A 20,734-nucleotide genomic window follows, 5' to 3' on the forward strand; every position below is an offset into this window, starting at 1 on the left:
ACGATTTTCCTTTGATAAAAGACCGACAATTTTTTGCTCTACTTTGCATCGTATACGATCGTACTATAGTCTAACTGTGATTTAGAATCACCAAGGGTCAGTTTATCAAATGAATTTTAAATTCTATTAACTAACTCTAATTTGTTTTATTTTGTCTTCTTCCTCAGAAACATCGTGCCTCCCCTGAACGTTGTTCCTAGAGGTGGAAACAAGCTTTTTAAGTCTCATCTCTTTGTTTATATACTTATTTCTGATGATAAAGACAAATAAGAAACTACTGTTGCATCAAACTGAATTAGTATAAACAATAAATCTAGTTTGGTTGCCCAGGTATGAGACCAACTGGATGTCGCTAAAGAATTCATTACATTTAAGTCCCTCAACTTTTTGTAGCCTACTTAGCTTAGTTTTTTTTGCAGCGGATAGAAGTGACACCTGTCACAGTGGCGGTTAGTCCCAAGGAAATCAAGGTTATCAAGTGCAACGGCGTGGGCACCTGCAAAAAGAAAAAGCAGCTGTACACTCTACAACCGGATTACCTCTCCCACATCGTGGTTATAAGTAAGTCCCCAATTATTTGTCATTCAAGTTGTTTGTTCCAATGTTAGCATCACTTTTTTTATTAAACTTAGAGAAAGAAAAAGAATAAAAGCAAGCAAAAAGGCATGTAAAATAACTTTTATCTGCTCCCACTATAGTAAATAGACTATTAGGTAATACATTGTTTTTAAGGTGGACATATTCCTGGCCGAGAAATAGTGAAATTTCTGGTATTTTTAGGTACTGAAATCTTGAAAAGTAAAACATGTAGAACAAAAGTAAGCACAAAAATAAAATCCTTGATGTTTTGTTTATTTATTGTTACCATTTAAATTTACTCAAATAAAATAATAAGTAAAAAAAGGCGTTTGTAAAACATGCCTTTGCTGTTATCCTAACCCCACATTTTAAGAATTATTTTCACGTACTTATAAATAAAAGTAAACAATTTTATATGTAGGACTAAGCAAGTAAATGTTATAAGAATATTTACATGTGGAGTTATATATAAAACCTTGATGTTTGATCGTTTCTTGCACCTGTTTATTCGTTTTACTGCGGCGTCTTTGAAAATACTCAGGGGCATGACATAACATTTCTATTATTTGATAAGCTTTAGATTATCCAGTTATTAAATGTTTGAAATTATTTGTCTTTGCGGAAAACATTATTTAAAGAATATGGGGCCCTTAAAAACAAATCGTACATTGTACATATTCAAAAATCTATGCAACGTTTCGCTTTGCTTTGTACTATCTCTTTTATTTTATTTTTATACAGAGTGACCCTTAATTCGACTACTAAACTTCTTCCAAAGTGCTCATTGATTAAAATTATTACAAAGGGTTCAAATGCATCAACTCCTGCGAACATATATCAACTTAAAAATGACTTCTTAAAAACGTTTTTTGTTTTAATATGTTTTAAACCAATTGATATATCAATTCCAAATTTGGTGCACATTTTTGGCGGTCGATCTATCTTGGTCACTTGTAGAATATAATTTTTATAGCTTTTTATCTTGATTACACAATGTCACAAAAAAAATTAGTTATGTAGAATATAATTTTTATAGCTTTTTATATGGAAGTTAACGATTTTTTTTAGCTTCTTAAAAATTTCAAGTTTCCACTCTGTTCCACATGAGATTAATGGTTATTAGAAAAACTTATGTACTTGAAAATCTTGCAATTTGGTCGTGGTGTAGACTTGAGTACCTTTTTAAATTATATTACTTATCGTGTTTTATATTTCGTTTTTATTGTAATTGTAATTCGGTACTTGTATTTCTTAGACAAAGCAATAAGATGTGAATAAAACTAAAACGAAGTCATTAAAATTTACATTCTCGCGACGCGCCCAATTGCAAAATCTTACCTCGCTCCACATACGAATGGGCCTCCCCCAGCTTGTAAATCAGAACAAACACTTTATACGTTTTATACATTTTTATGCTTGGCTGGCTCCTGCAAGAAAAGCTCGCCTACCGACAGTCTGTTGCACTTTTTATTAGCCCGCAGCCCACTCCGCCCGATTCTCCGCAGAGACCACCAATATGTTTACGTTCAGCTGTTTTTAGGGGCGAGCGGCCTGAATTTTTTATCTCTTACCGTTTTATTGCAGCGGCAGCGTGCGGTTCTATCGAACCTTTCCTTTTAATTGGTTCCTCTGCGACAACAGAGCTATATAGTACGCCGTGTATCCACTAAAAAAAAAAGGAAAATAAACGTCGAAGTTGCCGTCCTGCGTCGCGTATTACTTTAATTGACGGAGAAAGATTCTAGAACGCGTTTGAAGCCCCCAAAAAACAACAGATGGTGCTTCCTCTTCCGTTTTTCTGGTCGTTGACTGAAAATTATACTGAAATTAGGAATTGCGTAGATGGATATTCACAGGAATATTTTCTTTTTCTAAACTAACAACTAGTCCTTATGGGATTCGGTTTTCTTTTTCAAAAAATTCGTGAAATACTACTACAACTAACTATTTTCAATGTGGCACTTCAAACATCAACCTTTCCTTATATTTGGATTAAAACCAAGATTTGCCTATTTTCAAGAAAAGTGAAAAATATTTCATTGAACATCAACTGAAACTGCTGTTACTTCTGGTGTACCTCCGGGACCAGTTTTTGGCCCGCTGTTATTCAGTACGTTCATTAATGATATTTTAGATTATGCATACGGCTGTTGTCGACTGATTGTGGACATAGTATTAATAATAAAAAATTTTTTCATACTTGAAAAACTAATATAAACACTATCGCAACGACGATAATACTAAAATCGGATTTCAGTATTCATAATCGCCTGGGGCCACATGAGTGAAAGACGCTAGAGACTACAGTAGCCCAACGATGTAAAGGTTGAAAATAGTACAACTTCAATAATTTTTTTCTCGGAAATGATAAGGATTTTACAAAAAATTTTTTACGATATTGACTCCATTTTTCATGACTAATCTATTCCCAATTTTTTTTGGAAATGTTGTGAATGGCCTTTTATAATTCAAACAGAATTTTAGTCACTTATTGATTTGTTTAACACTAGTGTTTGTAATATTAAGTTTAGTGTTTCAGGACGTCAAACGTGTCTAATAATAACAATAATCAGAATTGTATTTCAAGGTAGCTTATTTAAAAAAATAAATAAAATAAATGTATTTGTTTCCAGACAACCAGATACCGGATCGAAATTGTTCGTGCTGCGAGCAATGTTGCATGGACTACGAGGGCTGGCTGCAGTTCCAGCAGGGACTATACCAAATAGTGCGAGACCCCCTTTTCGAGCTCGCCATCACAGTATGTATCGTTCTCAACACGATGTTCCTGGCGATGGAGCATCACGGAATGAGCGAATCCGTGCTCAGGGCATTAGACGTAGGCAATAAAGTGAGTATTTGCAGAGTTATTACAATTTAAAAAAAAAATCAATTCTAACTTGCAACTGCTTCTGTTCTTCTGCAAAACTACGTGTCTTTAAATACAGGGTGTACTTATATTTCGTGTACATGGAGCTGCCACAATATTCTGCAATCAAAATAAGCAGATTTAACTAAACTACCCTTTACCTCTATACTAAGTTGCTTCGTTCAAGTATGGGCACTTTCAGAGGACAAATATTCCCCTCTAATTATCGCCTATGTACAATAAAATAACGTGAGACGAAGCTAAGGTATAGAAAATAAAAAAAAACGTGGATTTGTTTGTTAAATCAACAGGAAAATTTTAAAATCAGATAGCGAGTACTTAAAATTAAAATTAAGAGCTGAAGTTTGGTGAGAATTTTTTTTCCGATGTTTAGAACAATATTGGAGCGAAAAAATACAAGTGTACATTTCAAACGAAGCATCCTAAATTGTACACATTTAAAATACACACTGTACATATGTAACAAGGAACCGTATTCCTAAAACGACAGCAGAAACTTAATTTTCTTTAATTACACAAAAGCCGTCTTGCATTTCTTCAGCCATATTTTCCGAACACGTCCAGAAAAAAAAACCAACTGAATTCATTATTGGCATAAGTTATTGGCAACGACCAGAATAAAACCACTTATAAATCTCCTGCGTGGCAGCGTCTACTGGAAAAGTCGATTTATGTGCCGAAAGTTTTCAATTTTAAAGTTGCAAAGGGCGATCAATTGCTTGTAACACTTGTTGAGACGTCGCATTGAACTATGTTAAAGTAGTTGCAAGAGTAGAGGTAAAACATCGCATGGAACATTGGGAACGTGACGAAGTGACGTTTCTCTAACATTTCTTTGATTCATTGTTTTCAAGAAATAAGAAAATTAACGAATATTATTACTTAAAAGGTATAACATAAAAATACACGTGTAGCCTCTGACTAACATGTTAGGAAGACTTAATCTTATATTCTACAGAATAATTAGAAACTCTAATATACATGGTGGTCCGTAACAAAAGGGTCCTAGAGTAACTGTCGATTGTAGATATACATCAAAATAATAGGATACAGAGTGTCACAGTTTAATTTGAATTTGGAACTATTTAATAACAAAAAGCGAGTTTTTAAAAAATTCAACTGTTGCAATAATAAAGAAAATAGCACTTTCTCGTAAAACTGTACCAATATCAAAAAGTTATGCCTGTAAAAAATTATTGTTAAGTTGTTCTGTCTAGGGTGAACAGGACGCTAAAATGGGAATTATTCTCGTATACAATTGACCATAACTTTTGAAATGCCCTATATAACATAATTAAACCCTATATTGGAAGCATGGGAGAGATGAGCTTAATCTAAATTTGTAATAATATATAGGGTGTCCCATTTAAAAAATAATGTTTGGTTCACCCTGGTAATACGTAACGCCCTGTATATACAAAAATAATTTTGGAATGTGCAGTTTTAAGTTGGCTACAATTTTTGTAAATAACTTTTTTTAATATCTTCTGTAATATCGGAGATATCTTACTTCGACATACTAATGCCGCACCCTGTATATGTCTATATCTCAAAACGCTGTATATTGCTGTTGGTTGCATCGTGTGACATCATGTTTTCTGACTTCAAAATCTACACTTTTCTATAAAAAAAAATCTCAGTATAAAAAAGTTCTCTTATTCCGTCTATTTATGTCTTTCATGGACTAATAGTGAAAAATCCGAATCTGATCTTGATTCCTAGATATCTCGTAGAAATAGTTATGCATTGTTGCATAGTTATCTTTTTTAAGCAAAACCCCATCTGAGTTTTGAATAAATAATGAGAGACTGATTATTTTTTAAGGAAACAGGTATAAGTACTTGTTTCCCATCAGCCAGAAGACATTTTGATTTGTATTCAAATCAAAGGCAGCTAAATTATAACATTTTTCAGACTTTTTCTTTGACTAGGTGCAATAGGTGAATTTCGTTTTAAACGAAACGAAACAAAAATGGGAACTGTCAAGCAAGAAGAAATCCTGATACGTGTAGCGTAAAGGAAAATCCTCAAATAAGTACCAAAAACTTGCGAGTCGCAATAGGAGCAAATAAAACTACAATTTTTAAAATTCCTTACACTTTTTAACACGATAATCCAACAAAAGTGGACAGAGATAGAGCGAATATCCTTGGCTAGCTCGTAGCCCCGACCTCATTCCCTTAGAGTTTTACTTGCTAGGACCTTATGGGAAAGATTTACGCAATTGTTGAAAAGATGTGTAAATTATGGAACAAATTTGAACTATAAAATCAAACTAATGAACTACATCCTATTATTTTGACCCATTCATTACGGACCACCTTGTATTGTTGCTGTTGGCGTACTCCTCATTTTTACATATTTTATTAACACAGGTAGTGCCTTCAAATTATTATATTGTACCTTCTCTACAATGGAAAATAAAAGAGACGCATTTGTTTTAGAGCGAGAAAGAGAACAATCGATTTCTCCTCATATGCTCCAAACTGCCGCCCACATAATCCTCTGCAACGGGGATTATTAATTACAGCAATTAACGTGTTCCCCTTTGTTTCAGGTTTTTACTTCCATTTTTACATTTGAGTGTTGTTTGAAAATCATGGCGCTTAGCAAAGACTTTTTTTATTGCGGCTGGAACATATTCGATTTAATTATAGTTTCTGCCAGTTTGCTCGACCTCATTTTTGAGTTGGTGGATGGGCTGTCGGTGCTGCGAGGACTCCGTCTTGTGAGTATTCTAAATATTATTGTGTTTTCATTATTCTTCGATTTGTGTATTTTGTAGCTGCGAGTTCTGAAGTTAGCTCAGTCGTGGATCACAATGAAAGTTTTACTCAGCATCATCATAAGTACAATAGGCGCGCTGGGGAACCTTACCTTCGTATTAGTTATAGTTATTTATATATTCGCCGTCATCGGAATGCAGCTTTTCTCCAAGGACTACACCGAGGACAAATTTTTTCCTGACCCCGTTCCAAGGTAAGCCAAACAGCGAATTGTTAGTGAACATTCAAACAATCGGCTGTGATTCGTTCTCAGCAAAAGGTGAATGGGATTCCATGGGCGTATCATTTTAGAAGGTTCCAAAAATTGTTAAGTATATAGGTACCTCGATTTTGGTTGTCTTTACAACAAATTTACTATTTTAATATTTAAAGACAATGTTAATGTTAACATTCCCTAAAAATGTGTGATAAAAAGTCTTCACAAAACGTGGAATTTTAGCAATGGGGTATTGAATGCTCCTAGGCATGATTTCCGGGACGATATCGTGACGTTCTTATATTCCGCAAATCTCTGTAAACGACCACGTCCGCCAACTTAACGCCGGTTACACCATCGCCCTGGGACTACTGTCGTGACGCAACGGACTCGGCAATCCGACCCTCTCGTCCCGAAAGTAACGACAGAGGGCGTGACAGGTCCAATAAAATTTGATCCGATGTTACTGCAGCGAAAAAATTCAACAAATCGCAAAGAACCCCGTTAAAAATTTATTTTACTGCTAACACTGCGAACCCGTAACGTTTAAATGGGCAATAAAAGGGCCTTATCTCTTATTTACGTCTAAAGGGTCACGAATTGGTCACTTTCGAGCCAATAAAGTGACGAATTCATAAGTCATAATAAATTGATTTTATTTATATCTGTGCCTGTGCCAGAAAATTTCGTTATCTCAGTACATATTTAACTTTTAGGTGGAACTTTACGGATTTTTTTCATTCCTTTATGATGATTTTTCGAATCTTGTGTGGAGAATGGATAGAGCCATTATGGGACTGTATGAGAGCCGAACGTACAGAGGTATGATCTTTTCCTTAAAAAAAAATAATAATTCAATGTATAACTTACATCCTTTTATTGCTTTTATTTGAAAAGGAAGATTTATATTCCTACCACGACAGTATAAATTTCCTTTTCTATAGCATACAATCATTCAATAGTAATCTTTTCGACTACGTTCAGAATAAAACAAACTGAATTTACTATTGGCATAAATTATCACATCTTTTTGTTAAGTTTAATAAGGATTTACACATTTTTATTAATTGGTTTTAAACGGACAACTAATTTTAATCTTGATCAAGTCAATCACATTAAAAAGAGTTTATTCACTGTTCTATAGGTCTGCAAGTGTGGCGGGATTTTTAAATTTCTTAGAGCAATTATTTCTTTGTATCTTTACTGCAATTTACTTTGCAAAATAATGTAAAAGTTATTAAATATAGTCCAACCAAATGGTAAAGAGGCTTATAATAAACGAAAAAAAAAATAAAATAAATGCGTGAGCAGGGGCGGCGGAGGGTTGATTTCGGGGGCTGAAAAGTTGTGAAAAATTATATTCTTGGGATTTCTGGCGAAAGTAAACGTCAAACAAAAAAGTATCCAATGCGAAAGTTGTAGATCATGCAAAAATCTACAACTTTTGTAGAGGTCACTTCTTAAGATAACCTCAAAATTTCCGAGAAAAATGCGAAAAACTTTTTCTTTCTTATTTTTCGTTTTTTATTTCTCATTTCCGCAAAAATTAATTTAATTTTAAGGAAACTTGGTGAAAGTATACCTTTCTGTGTGTTAAATAACCACAATTTTTTTTTAAAATAAAAAATCAAGAAGTTTCCGAAATATTCACTTTTTCCGGTTTGAAACATTTTTTTTAAAGAAAAATTCTACTTAGAAAAATCATCGTACAAAGTTCTGCCGGCAATCATTATTATCGTTTTGACATATACTTTTTGGTGAAATAAAAAAAAAATCTGTAATCACAGTTCAAAAACATGCTCAAAAATGCAAAAAAAATGACGCAAAAGTGAATTTTTCAGTACTTGTTGATAATTTGTTTCAACTAAAAAAAAATCAAAAATGATTACACCATTCAATTCTATGGAAAAAAATAAAAAAAAACCTGTCTCATTGACCCAAAACTTTATTTTTGTACAGTATTGCTATAAAACTATAAACATCTAAGTCGAATTACAAATGCACAAATGATAAATTATCTCTGGATGATTTGAGATTTCAGCAATACAAAGTTAACTGCAGTCTACTGTTGACGCGAAACCCGAAAACCCGAAATTTTGCGAAATCGTTTTATTTTTTTCTGGCTTTATTTGAAAACGAATTTTAAAATAAATTGCATATTTACATTGCCACTTTTTTCGCTCTATCCAATGGCGTCAACATTTTTGCAATCCGACGTTTCGTCTTCGAGGGGCCATAATCACATTATTTTTTTTAAATATGTCGCTGCTATTTTTATGACAAAATCTAGTCATTTTTAATTCTGAATTAGATGATATTATAATAGTTTATAATCGCTTAAACAGGTTTTTGACTATCATTTAAAATTTTTCTTAAGTACGGCTCTGAACGCTTTCAAAATATCTATTGGATGAAGTCATAACAGTATAAAAGTCCAACAAAATATCCAACAATTTTTTTTTAATCAATAATTTAAAAAGTTGTACCTAATAAAAAAATAATACGAATTTATGAAATATTTTATTATTTCTAATTAGTATTGCTAATAGTAGTAAAAAAATTGTTGGATATGTTGTGCGGTATTGACTTTTATACTGTTATGACTTCATCCAATAGATATTTTGAAAGCGTTCAGAGCCGTACTCAGGAAAAATTTTAAATGATATTTAAAAACCTTTTTTTATTATAATAGTAATGTCATCTAATTCAGAATTAAAAATGACTAGATTTTGTCATAAAAATAGCAATATATTTAAAAAAATTAATCTGATGTGGCCCCTCAAAGACGAAACGTCGGATTGCAAAAATGTTGACGCCAATGGATAGAGCGAAAAAAGTGTCAATGTAAATATGCAATTTATTTTAAAATTCGTTTTCAAATAAAGCCAGAAAAAAAATAAAACGATTTTGCAAAATTTCCGGTTTTCTGGTTTCGCGTCAACAGTAGACTTTGCAGTTAATACTTTGTACTGCTGAAATCTCAAATCATCCAGAGATAATTTATCATTTGTGCATTTGTAATTCGACTTGGATGTTTATAACAATACTGTACAAAAATAAAGTTTTGGGTCAATGAGACAGGCTTTTTTTTATTTTTTTTCCATAGAATTGAATAGGGTAATCGTTTTTGATTTTTTTTAATTTAAACAAATTATCAACAATTACTGAAAAATTCATTGTTGCGTCATTTTTTTGCATTTTTGAGCATGTTTTTGAACTGTGATTACAGATTTTTTTATTTCACCAAAAAGTATATGTCAAAACGAAAAAAATGATTACCGGCAGAAATCTGTACGATGATATTTCTAAGTAGAATTTTTCTTTGAAAAAAAAGTGTTTCAAACCGGAAAAAATGAATATTTCGGAAACTTCTTGATTTTTTTATCTAAAAAAAATTGTGGTTATTTAACACACAGAAAGGTATACTTTCACCAAGTTTCGTTAAAATTAAATTATTTTTGCGGAAATGAGAAATAAAAAACGAAAAATCAGAAGAAAAACTGTTTTTCGCATTTCTCTCGGAAATTTTGAGGTTATCTTAAAAAGTGATCTCTACAAAAGTTGTAGATTTTTGCATGATTTACAACTGTTGTATTGGATACTTTTTTGTTTGACGTCAACTTTCGACAGAAATCTCAATAATTCAATTTTTCATCACTTTTCAACCCCCCAAGCCCCCAACCAAATTTTTTATTCATTTATTATAAGCTCCTTTACCATTTCCACTTATAAAAGTACAGGTAACAATTTTCTTTTTTTTTCCTCTCTAAATGAGTTATTTCGATCGGTCTAATATATTAACGGCGTATTCACGAACAGCTAAAACACAGATTATAAGGATGTAAAAAACACCGCCATGTTCTAAAGAAGTAGTAACTATTTCAGGGTCCCGGCACATGTTTGGCAGTGTTTCTTCCAACCCTAGTGATGGGTAACTTCATGGTGCTGAACTTGTTCTTGGCCTTATTGCTCAACAGCTTCAATTCCGAAGAACTGAAGACGAGGAAGGAGGTATTTGACGCTTGCCTAGCCGCGATGTATTTTTTATTTTTGCATGGATTATATATTCCCGTTAAATGTAGTGTGAGAAGACGGGTTACATTAAAAATTGTGACATTTATGTTGTTTCAATTGTATGAAACTCTTTGCATGCTTCTATTCATGGTGTTCGTATTACTAAAATGCCTATTTGCAAGCCAAAATAAGTGTGTTTTATGTATAGGCAACCCGTGGTAAGTAGTTTTTTGGATATTTATGTTAACACGACACCTATGGGAACCACACTGTATCTTCAAACAAAAAAAGGAAGATCAAGAAAGAAAATTACATTCTGAATCTAAATTGCAAATCATAGTTCAAAAAACTAATTTAAAAAAATATTTCTTCATTCTTCCTTATTACCAAATACTTGAGAATAAATATAATACCCTTGTTTGTATATTTATAGCAGTTTAGTAGTATAGTCTAACCTAATACTTAACTAAAATACTAGATGACAACTCTACTCTAAAAAATTCTTGTCACCCTTATTGTGCTGTTACCAGTGCCAAAATAGTAGGCGCGTAATGTGATTCCATAGGCGTATCAATTTAAAAGGATCCAAAAATTGATAATAAATATAGAACAACTAGATATGTTGATTTTACTAAAAATTGGATTCAACGATGGTCTGCTATCACCTTCGTACACTTGTTTCTTCTTTTTTTGTCCACTATTTTGGCACTGGCAGCGTGGCAAGGACTTTTTGGAGGTGTTGACATCTAATATGCTCATTTCAGAGTATGACTATAAATATATAATTAAGGGTAATACGCAAAAATTGTCTATTAAAGAAAACAATTTCTTTTAAATTTGAGTAATGAAAAATATACAATTTTTGCTTGTGATCTACATAAAACAACAATGCGATCATCAAAATCCACAAACATAGAATGTACACTATCACTTGTAGAAAAATACTTACCACATATAACATTTATTAATGGTACAGTACATGTAAATACACTGGAAAAAGTTTGCACCATCTAGTAAAATCGTACAATTTATGATGAAAGATCTGTAACCTTAGGGGTTATTTCTTGATTTATCTATCTACCGCTATGACCAGTATCATATCGGTATTAACTGACAAAAGAGTTTACTATTAACTTCTCGAAAGGAAGTTTATAAGTATCATTACACTTTAATTAATAAGTGGGAACTTAGAAATGCTGTACGTTCAAAAAATGAATTCCGGACACTTACCGTACGTCGCTCATGTATAAGATAATCCAGTGGTTGGTTGTATAGGGTGACACTTAAGTTGGAAGAACAAGAAAACACCAAAACTTTCCAGGAAGGGTTTTTAAAAACAATAAAACCAAAACAAACAAACAAAATAACGACACAACGGACTCGAAACATTATTAATTAATTTATTGACACGCGACAGCGCACCGAGATTCAAGGAATGCGCGATCCATAGCAAAATTTGGAATGACTATTCATTATTAAATTAACCCGAGACTCTAAAACTAAGTAGACTGCTCAATGTGGAACCCAAGGAAAAACTGCCTTTTTTTCGGAGATCTCTCCTGAATTCAACACTTCGCTTCGACACGCCCATTTCTTGGTCCAGACGTTTCTGCTCTTATCTTATTGGTGGGCACCCTGAATATCGGGGCGCTTTGGTATAACTATACTATGTTAATAATTACCTAATTAACTGGACTTACATTTATACAAATAATTCTGTGACTAACTGAACTTACAAATAACCCTAGCCTTCCTCTAGTGACTCCGTGTAGCAATACAGGGCGGATTAGTCAATCTCATTTAATCTATTCTTATAGCTTGGAAAATCCGCCTAAAAACCAGATATTTGATATATCTTTCTTTTCCAATTTATTATCAATTTAACAACTTATTCATGGAATTCCTACGTTCTTTGGAATGCATTTCTCGCGCTATTTGAAATATCGTTTTTTCTCTTTATACCAGATACTGAACACATGGCCCCGACAGTCTAAGTGAACTTGTTCAAAAATACTGTTAAATTTCATGAAGCCTTCTCCGGAAGGACGGTCTTGTGGCGACGCTAAACCTACTTGAAAACCCATAACTATTCGATAAATTAGTGTTGACTGAAACATTTTACTTTTTGGCCCATCCGTGCCGAGAACTAATAAATAAATTACCACGCGTCCCGGCTTTTGGTACAGATCTTATAGCAAGGAATATAGGAATATTCCATATTTGAAATATTACCTGTCTTTATAAAATTATTTACTCAAAAAAATTATACATAAGATGTTTCAAATAAACCTTTATTTCAAAAATTGAGAACATTGTAGATGACGCAAACTTTTAAAACTTATTGCAAGACCACAAACACGCATATAACGCACCCAGATATGATCATTCGAATTTAATAAGACAAAAAAAAGGAGTCTCTAACATCATGGTGATATCCAGGAGGTTGGCGACGTGTCGAAGTTGGCGCAGAGTTTCCAACGTATCCGAGACCTGGTGAGGAAGCGTCGGATGGCCGAACAAAGGCAGAACGAGAACAATTCGCGCCTGGAGCAGATAGTGAGGGAAGTTATGCAGCGACACGCCGAAGAAGAGGCGCTAAAAGCAGGTAAAGACACATTATTATTAGTTTTATACACAATTTTTTAATTCGTAACACCTTAGGAGAATTATCAACGAAATCAATGGTGGGCTTTCCAAGGGACAAGCGTAGTTACCAGGAGGCTATGAACAGGCCACTTTCTATTATAAGTTACGAACCTCCAGAGTACCAGGTACACAAAACCAGACAAACAGGCAAACCAATGTTTTAATGATTTGTTAACATTCCAGGAGAAAATTCCAGAAAGGAGTTCGAAAAACTACACAATATTATACAATGGTTCGCAGGATAGCGACACCAGTGAAAAAAAGAAGTGCGGTTCCAAATTACTGCATAACATGTCTTCAGGAGTAGAAACCACTACTAGTAGTAGAGGTAAGTCATCAATAGCAACGATTGACTGGAGGAAGAAAATAATTATTGTATTTTAACAGTATTAGAATAAACTTATAAATTCCCAAAGCAGTACAATTCACTCCACACCAGTCTCATGTTGGGAATCTAACCCTGTTAAAATCGAGGCTGAAGTGCCATCTTTTTCCCCTTCGAATATATTCTTTTATCAATTTGGCACTTTGCACTAGGGGCTTCTCCTATACTTGATGACCTATACCTTTTCCTTAAGAATCTCTTTAACTGTACAAATAATATACTTTAGACGAAAATACTGATACCGTGGACCCAAAAAGCAATAAACGATGTACTTCCACGGACTCGGATCCTAAGGAAGAAACCGTTCAAGAAAGGAAAAACTGTGATAAAACCAATGAACCAGGAGAAGGAGAGAAGCCCTGGCAGACGTTGGTTTCTTACGTAGATGAATTGACGGTGGGTGGTAGGAGGAACTCCAAGGGACATTTCATAGATGGGATGGGCAGCTTTCCAGGGTTCGGCAAGAAGAAACCTCCCAGGGTTGCCCCCGACTGCTTCCCAGCAAATTTTTATCAACGGTAAGACTAGAAATGTATGATTCCATCTTCCTCTCCATGCCAATTTCAAAACTTTATTCAATTAACGTTGGTTTCTCTTCTTAGGTGTGCCTGTTTGAATAAATGTACAAAAACCAAAGTAGGTAAAAAATGGTTGCAGTTAAGAAAAGTAGTATTAGAAGTTGTTGACACGTCAGCCTTCGAGTGGTTCATATTAGTGTTAATTTTCGCTTCAAGTGTCACGCTCTGCTTCGAAGATATCCATCTGGACGAGAATCCAGAACTGAAGAAAGTTCTGTACTGGACGAACTTGGCGTTCTCTGTCATATTTATAGTGGAAATGTTTCTCAAGTGGCTCGCTTTGGGTTTCCACAAATATTTTACCAGTTTTTGGACGCTACTGGACTTTTTAATTGTTTTTGTAAGTATAAAAACATTTCCATCATCGTAATGCACACCACTAATAATAAAATGTTAATAGAAATGGCAGAACTAGACTAAAGGTCTGTTGTGTTAATTTTAGGTATCCCTGTTCAGTTTGTTGATAGAAGAAAACGAAAATTTAAGAGTTCTCCGCTCTTTGCGGACCCTAAGGGCCCTCCGCCCTCTCAGAGCGATAAGCAGGTGGCAAGGCATGAGAATCGTAGTCAACGCCCTGATGTACGCCATACCCAGCATCTTCAACGTGCTGCTGGTGTGTCTAGTGTTCTGGTTGATTTTTTCCATCATGGGCGTGCAGTTTTTTAGCGGGAAGTTCTATAAATGCATAGACGAAGAAGGAGAGCGTTTGGAGACGAGTGTAAGCTTGTTTTTCCATCTTCTTGCTTCCATCGTTATTCCTCTGTATTTCTTCCAGGACGTGCAAGATAAGTGGGACTGTATAAGGATGAACTACACCTGGATCAATTCGAAAATATCGTTTGATCACGTAGGCATAGCCTACCTAGCATTGTTCCAAGTTGTAAGTAACCACGTGTTCAAATTAAAAAATGGTAAAGCATATCCGTTGTTCTAGGCTACTTTCGAGGGCTGGATGGAAGTCATGGCGGACGCGGTAGATGCCAGAGGAGTGGACTTGCAACCTCAAAGAGAAGCAAACCTTTACGCTTACATTTATTTCGTAATTTTCATAGTGTGCGGTTCTTTTTTTACTCTGAATTTGTTCATTGGAGTTATTATAGACAATTTCAATATGCTCAAGAAGAAGGTAAGCTCCTAGTTCGATCTCTAATGAAATATACTCACTTATTTTCCTTTGTAGTACGAAGGTGGTGTATTAGAAATGTTCCTCACCGAAAGCCAAAAGCACTACTACACGGCGATGAAGAAACTGGGGAGGAAAAAGCCTCAAAAAGTGATAAAAAGGCCGATGAATGCGTTCCTAGCGATGTTCTACGACTTGTCCAATTCCCGTCGCTTTGAAATAGCAATCTTCGTGCTGATCTTCCTCAACATGTTAACGATGGGTATCGAGCACTACGGCCAACCCCACGCCGTATTCTTCATTTTAGAAGTGAGCAACGCATTTTTTACAACGGTTTTTGGTCTAGGTATGCGCGATATACTAATTGTGGTTTGGTCTTGTAACTTTTTTTCAATTTTTAGAAGCAATAGTGAAGATAATAGGACTTAGGTACCACTATTTCACGGTACCGTGGAACGTGTTTGATTTTTTATTGGTCCTTGCCTCCATTCTCGGCATCCTCATGGAGGACATAATGATCGACTTTCCCGTATCGCCGACGCTTTTGCGGGTCGTCAGGGTATTCAGGATAGGGCGCATATTGAGGCTTATCAAGGCAAGAAACACTTCCCACAGTTCACTTCAAGATAACAATGAGTTTTGTTGTACAGGCGGCGAAAGGCATCAGAAAGCTCCTCTTCGCCCTGGTGGTGTCTCTACCCGCCTTGTTCAACATCGGAGCCCTCCTGGCACTGATCACCTTCATCTACGCCATCATAGGGATGTTCCTCTTCGGCCACGTGCGCCAGCAGGGGGCGCTCGACGATATGGTCAACTTCGAGACCTTCGGCAGGTCAATGCACCTCCTCTTTCGCCTGATCACCTCCGCGGGGTGGAACGACGTGCTGGAGTCGCTCATGATCGAGTACCCCGATTGCGACCCGCACTACAAGAACCAGAGCAACGGTGACTGCGGATACCCCTTGCTGGCGATAATCTACTTCACCAGCTTCATCATTATCAACTACATGATTGTGATCAACATGTACATCGCCATCATCCTCGAGAACTTCAACCAGGCCCACCAAGAAGAGGAGATCGGCATCGTGGAGGATGACCTGGAGATGTTTTACATTAGGTGGAGCAAGTAAGTAATTGTATCTCTACACAACAGGTAGAAAGCAAAACACGCCCGTTGTTTTTTCTGTAGATATGACCCCCACGCAACGCAGTTCATCCGCTTCTCTCAACTATCAGACTTTATAGCGTCACTAGATCCTCCCCTGGGTATATCCAAGCCGAACACGGTGGCCTTAGTAAGTTTCAATTTACCCATAGCCAGGGGTAATAAAATCCATTGCCTCGACATTCTCCACTCCCTGGTGAAGCACGTCCTTGGGCATGTCGAAGAGACGGAAAATTTCAGACAGGTACGTGTAGATCCTCGTCGGAAGACGTCCACTTTTAACTGTCCTTCTTTTAGTTGCAAGAGCAGATGAGCATCAAGTTCAAGAAACAATTTCCGACGAGGAAAGAGCTCGAGATCGTTTCGTCTACAAGGATATGGAAGAGGCAGGATAAGGCCGCTAGGCTTATTCAGAGGACCTACAGGGATTACGTTAGGTAAGAGGAATTAAACACACATTTGAGACATTTTATTACTTTTTCCTTTCTAAGTAAGATTATGGTATTCTGTCATTTTATTTTCTGACCATGGTTCGTACCATTCGAGTGCGAGATCTGTTTGCGTGGTAGCAACGACTGACCCCATGCAATATTTCAGGCGTAAGAGAGAAAAAGAGCGCGAGGCCGAGGAAATCGACGAAACGACCCAGACGTCCTCGCCAGGGGGAGGCTGGCAGGGGCGACTGTCGGCCTTCCTGCATGTACATCGAGGGAGTCGCGCCTCTTCTCGCAAGTCCTCTAGGGCGTCCGACGCGAGCGACCTCAGCGAACTAGGCGGCCCCTGGCTGAATCTGCCGCTGTTGTTGCTCTCCAGCGCCACTAACATGTCCCCAGAGGAGTTGGATTTGACGCGCGACGCCGCCGATGTCAGCATCAAGGTCAGCGAGGCCACTCCTGAGTCCGGTAAGTGCGGTTGTGGTCGATATCGATGCTCACTGTAAGCGAATGTCTAGTCGGGCACCCGTCTTATCCTTATTTTGTTTGTATACAGGACGTTTCTGAAAAAAATTATCATTTTCGTATCCTCTATCAGCCTTTTCAAGCAACGCACTTACCTTAGAAACACCCTGTATATTAATTCCAACTACATATTATTTCCGCTTAATTTCACTATGCTTCCGATCATCAAGGGGCTAGCAGTAACGTCTCTGGATGTCACCTTGGTAGATTATGTTTAACCTGTCAAACGACACAAATCTCGTGAATTCGGAACATCTCTTAAACTTTTCTATAATAGAATAGGAGAATACAACTCTATGTACAATATCTATAAATAATAACTGAAATTTTACCCGGGTTAAACACATTGAAGACATTTTTAAGTTTCATTACCACAAACGGTTAATAGGTTCCATAGATATCTAGGTTAGATAGAGTAAATGTTCACATAAAAATAACGAGCGTTCAAATAAAAACGTGATCGAAGTTGGCTCTGACACATTGGACGTAGGGAGTAGCTTATAGCGACCAACTTAACCTCATTTCTCAACGAGCTGTATAGCAGCTGTCAGTTATTTTAAAGAATAATCGTGATAACAATAACAAACAATTAAAGGAGCTGCGGAAAGTGTCCCCCTCCTTGTTATAACAATAAATTAAAGCAGCTGCTGAAAGTGTGCCCCTCCTTGTTCCAAGCACTTTTCACACCTGTTCCTCAAAGAATTAAAGACATTTTCTAAGATGCTCGGGGTATCGTTAATTTCACGAATATTGTCTATAAGTCGAGCCTGCAGATGGTTTAAATCAGGAGTAGGCAGTTCAAAAATGGTGTTTTTAAGGTAAGGCCACAAAAAGAAATCACACGGCGTAATATCACATGACCTCGGTGGAAATTCATGTTCAGCATTGAGACTTATTAGTCGATTTTGGAAAACTTCCCTCAACATATGTCCTTGTGCCATCTTGTTGAAAGTAAAAGTTTGTAATTTCGTTTTCTTCCAGCTGGTTAACAAAAGGAGCGATAATTTCTTCTCTATACCTTTGCGCAGTAAGAGTACCATTAAAAAAAATAGGTCCATAAATCCTCCTTCGATTGAGAGCACACCAAATTCCAATTTTTTGAGCGTGTAGAGGGCCCTCGACAAAAAAGTTATTTGTTTTTTCAGAAGACCACATTCTCATATTCTGTGAATTTACGTAACCACGTAAATGAAACCAGGCTTCATCAGAAAAAAAGGTGATATTATGAAGTTCACCGTAGTTGTTTAAAAACCATTCACAAAATACAGCCCGTCGCGGAAAATCAACTTCATGAAGTTCTTGCTGACAAGTTAAACGATAGGAGAACAAACGCAAATCTTTTTTTAACACTGTGTGGCAGGTACCGACTGATACTCCCACCATTTGTGATAAAACACGTACAGAATAAGTTCTTGGCGCATTTTCCATTATTTGTTGGACATTTTCTTTCAATTCTTCAGTCCACTTTTTAGGTCGTCCGCTTTCTTCTTTTCTTGTTACACTGCCCGTTTCACGAAAAACATTAACACAACGCTGAACTGCACTTTGAAACATTTTGTACTCAACAACGCCGGGAAATTGATTTTGAAATTCTATGAAACATTCCTCAATAGAATACTTCCATATTCCATCAATCTTGCGTCCATTTCTAAGTAGGACTCTATGATAAACACTTTTTGTTCTTGAGAAAACACCATTTTAAACGCTTTTTAAAACGAAAATATTCAAATTGATAGCGGCGATATAGCGCTTTGACAGAATGACGTTTAAGTTCATTTGCTATACGCTACGCCCTACGTCCAAATTTTCAGAACCAACTTGACCACGTTTTTATTTGAACGCTCGTTATGTTAGACTTGTGGTTGTAGTTTATACTTTTGAATGAAAAAGGATCTTGAGTCGAACATTTCTTCCCGTACACAGAAAAACTATTAATTGCGTCACTATTTTCACAAAAATAAAATACTCGACAATTTGGGCACCACACACAAAAGGAAATTGGTAACATTCATCTCAATTTTAAAGACAACATCATGATAAGATTTTCTGCGACTATGTCTGTTGTTTGCATATTTAAACACAAAGTTGTTTGACTACTGATATGACGTCACTGCTAGTGTCCTATTAGTTGTTAGCAAGCCTGTATTAAGTCAACATGAGGCTGTTTCAATCCAGTTGTGATTTCCTGTCCCCATTTTCACTTGTTAAAAATTATTCCCAGGACAATTAATTGAATTTTCCTGGGTATATTTCTTAACAATACGTCAATATGTAAAGATACCCATTCAATCCTGGAAGTTGACTTTTGCGCCTAAAAATTAAGAAATAAATATAAATAATCACAGTAGATCAGAAATTAGGTTCAAATTAAATTCACAATTCCTCAAATCTTCACTAACAGAATAGTAGACTACACCCTCACAAGCTTAGCAACACTGGCTTTCGTCGAAGGGAATGGAAATATGAATACATACCTGTTTGGTATTCGAAGAAGTTCTAATAATTATTTCGTATATAAGCATTGTATGAGAAAAATTATCCTCCGAATATCAACAATCGCCGGTGAAGAAAATCCAAAAATTCTTCTTTAGTAAAAGTCCTTAATAAAAATAATACAGGAACTTCACCCACAACCCAAAAGGCAACGCTTAACAACACAAAAAAGCACCATTGGTAATGTAAAATTAAAATGTAATTGGTAGAAATTGTTTTAGATGGACTTTTTGAATATCCATGGCCAACTTAAATTAATTTTTAATCTTACGATAAATACATTCTATTTGGAAAAATTGAAGGTGAGCCAAGAAAGATTACGAATTAAAAGTCACTAATTTGAAACAGCATTGTGTTTTTAGAATCTATATTTTTTAAACTGTTATTTTGCACCTTTTATTACTTCAATTTTTCTTTAAAGCACAACTATTTTTGTATCTTTCACTTACAAGCTAGTTTCTTATTTGTAAGATAAAATTAGCTGCCCATACCGATCTTTCAACTATTCTCGAGCCCCATGTAATCGCGAATGTTTGGCAACCAAACTCACACTAGTGGCAATGATTAACACAAAATTCCCTAGAAAGTCATTTTGCTTTACTTAAAAGCAAATAACAGTCAAATTAAGTGCAATTCCAGAACTGTTGAAAGCTCTGCTTAATAAATCAATAAATTAAGTATGTAAGTATATATTTGAGACTTAAAATACGGACTATTCGAAAATAAAAAATATGTATGACGGATATTTTTTTTGTAATTATTTACTATAGCGTAAAATTTCGCCTAGTTGCAAGACTGCTGAATATGAATCAGAAATTAGTTTTGAGCGGTTACGGAGATAATTTGTAAATTTTAATGTGAACATTTCTCCCAACATTCAATTCTCGCTGTTCACAAAACTGTACAGTCTATTCTTTAAA

The 20,734-nt window shown here is 35.5% G+C and overlaps 1 protein-coding gene across 3 annotated transcripts in view; it reads left to right on the forward strand.

Annotated features, from left to right (window-relative positions):
- Positions 1-20,734, forward strand: part of LOC108909299 (sodium channel protein 60E) — a 198,581-nt gene that overhangs the window by 175,083 nt on the left and 2,764 nt on the right. For 2 of the 3 annotated variants that reach the window (XM_023454877.1, XM_023454878.1), the window contains 19 exons: positions 420-561; positions 3,213-3,430; positions 6,027-6,197; positions 6,255-6,448; positions 7,168-7,273; positions 10,337-10,462; positions 12,905-13,070; positions 13,127-13,236; positions 13,295-13,439; positions 13,723-14,014; positions 14,099-14,414; positions 14,517-14,954; positions 15,009-15,200; positions 15,255-15,543; positions 15,599-15,792; positions 15,848-16,323; positions 16,387-16,606; positions 16,660-16,799; positions 16,960-17,264. In XM_023454877.1, the coding sequence (XP_023310645.1) occupies positions 420-561; positions 3,213-3,430; positions 6,027-6,197; positions 6,255-6,448; positions 7,168-7,273; positions 10,337-10,462; positions 12,905-13,070; positions 13,127-13,236; positions 13,295-13,439; positions 13,723-14,014; positions 14,099-14,414; positions 14,517-14,954; positions 15,009-15,200; positions 15,255-15,543; positions 15,599-15,792; positions 15,848-16,323; positions 16,387-16,606; positions 16,660-16,799; positions 16,960-17,264 (4,240 nt within the window). The remainder of the gene's footprint in view (positions 1-419; positions 562-3,212; positions 3,431-6,026; positions 6,198-6,254; positions 6,449-7,167; positions 7,274-10,336; positions 10,463-12,904; positions 13,071-13,126; positions 13,237-13,294; positions 13,440-13,722; positions 14,015-14,098; positions 14,415-14,516; positions 14,955-15,008; positions 15,201-15,254; positions 15,544-15,598; positions 15,793-15,847; positions 16,324-16,386; positions 16,607-16,659; positions 16,800-16,959; positions 17,265-20,734) is intronic. The other variant, XM_018713605.1, reaches the window with a different exon arrangement.

Source organism: Anoplophora glabripennis, unplaced genomic scaffold (assembly GCF_000390285.2).
Source record: "Anoplophora glabripennis isolate ALB-LARVAE unplaced genomic scaffold, Agla_2.0 scaffold445, whole genome shotgun sequence".
NCBI classification, from domain to species: domain Eukaryota; kingdom Metazoa; phylum Arthropoda; class Insecta; order Coleoptera; family Cerambycidae; genus Anoplophora; species Anoplophora glabripennis.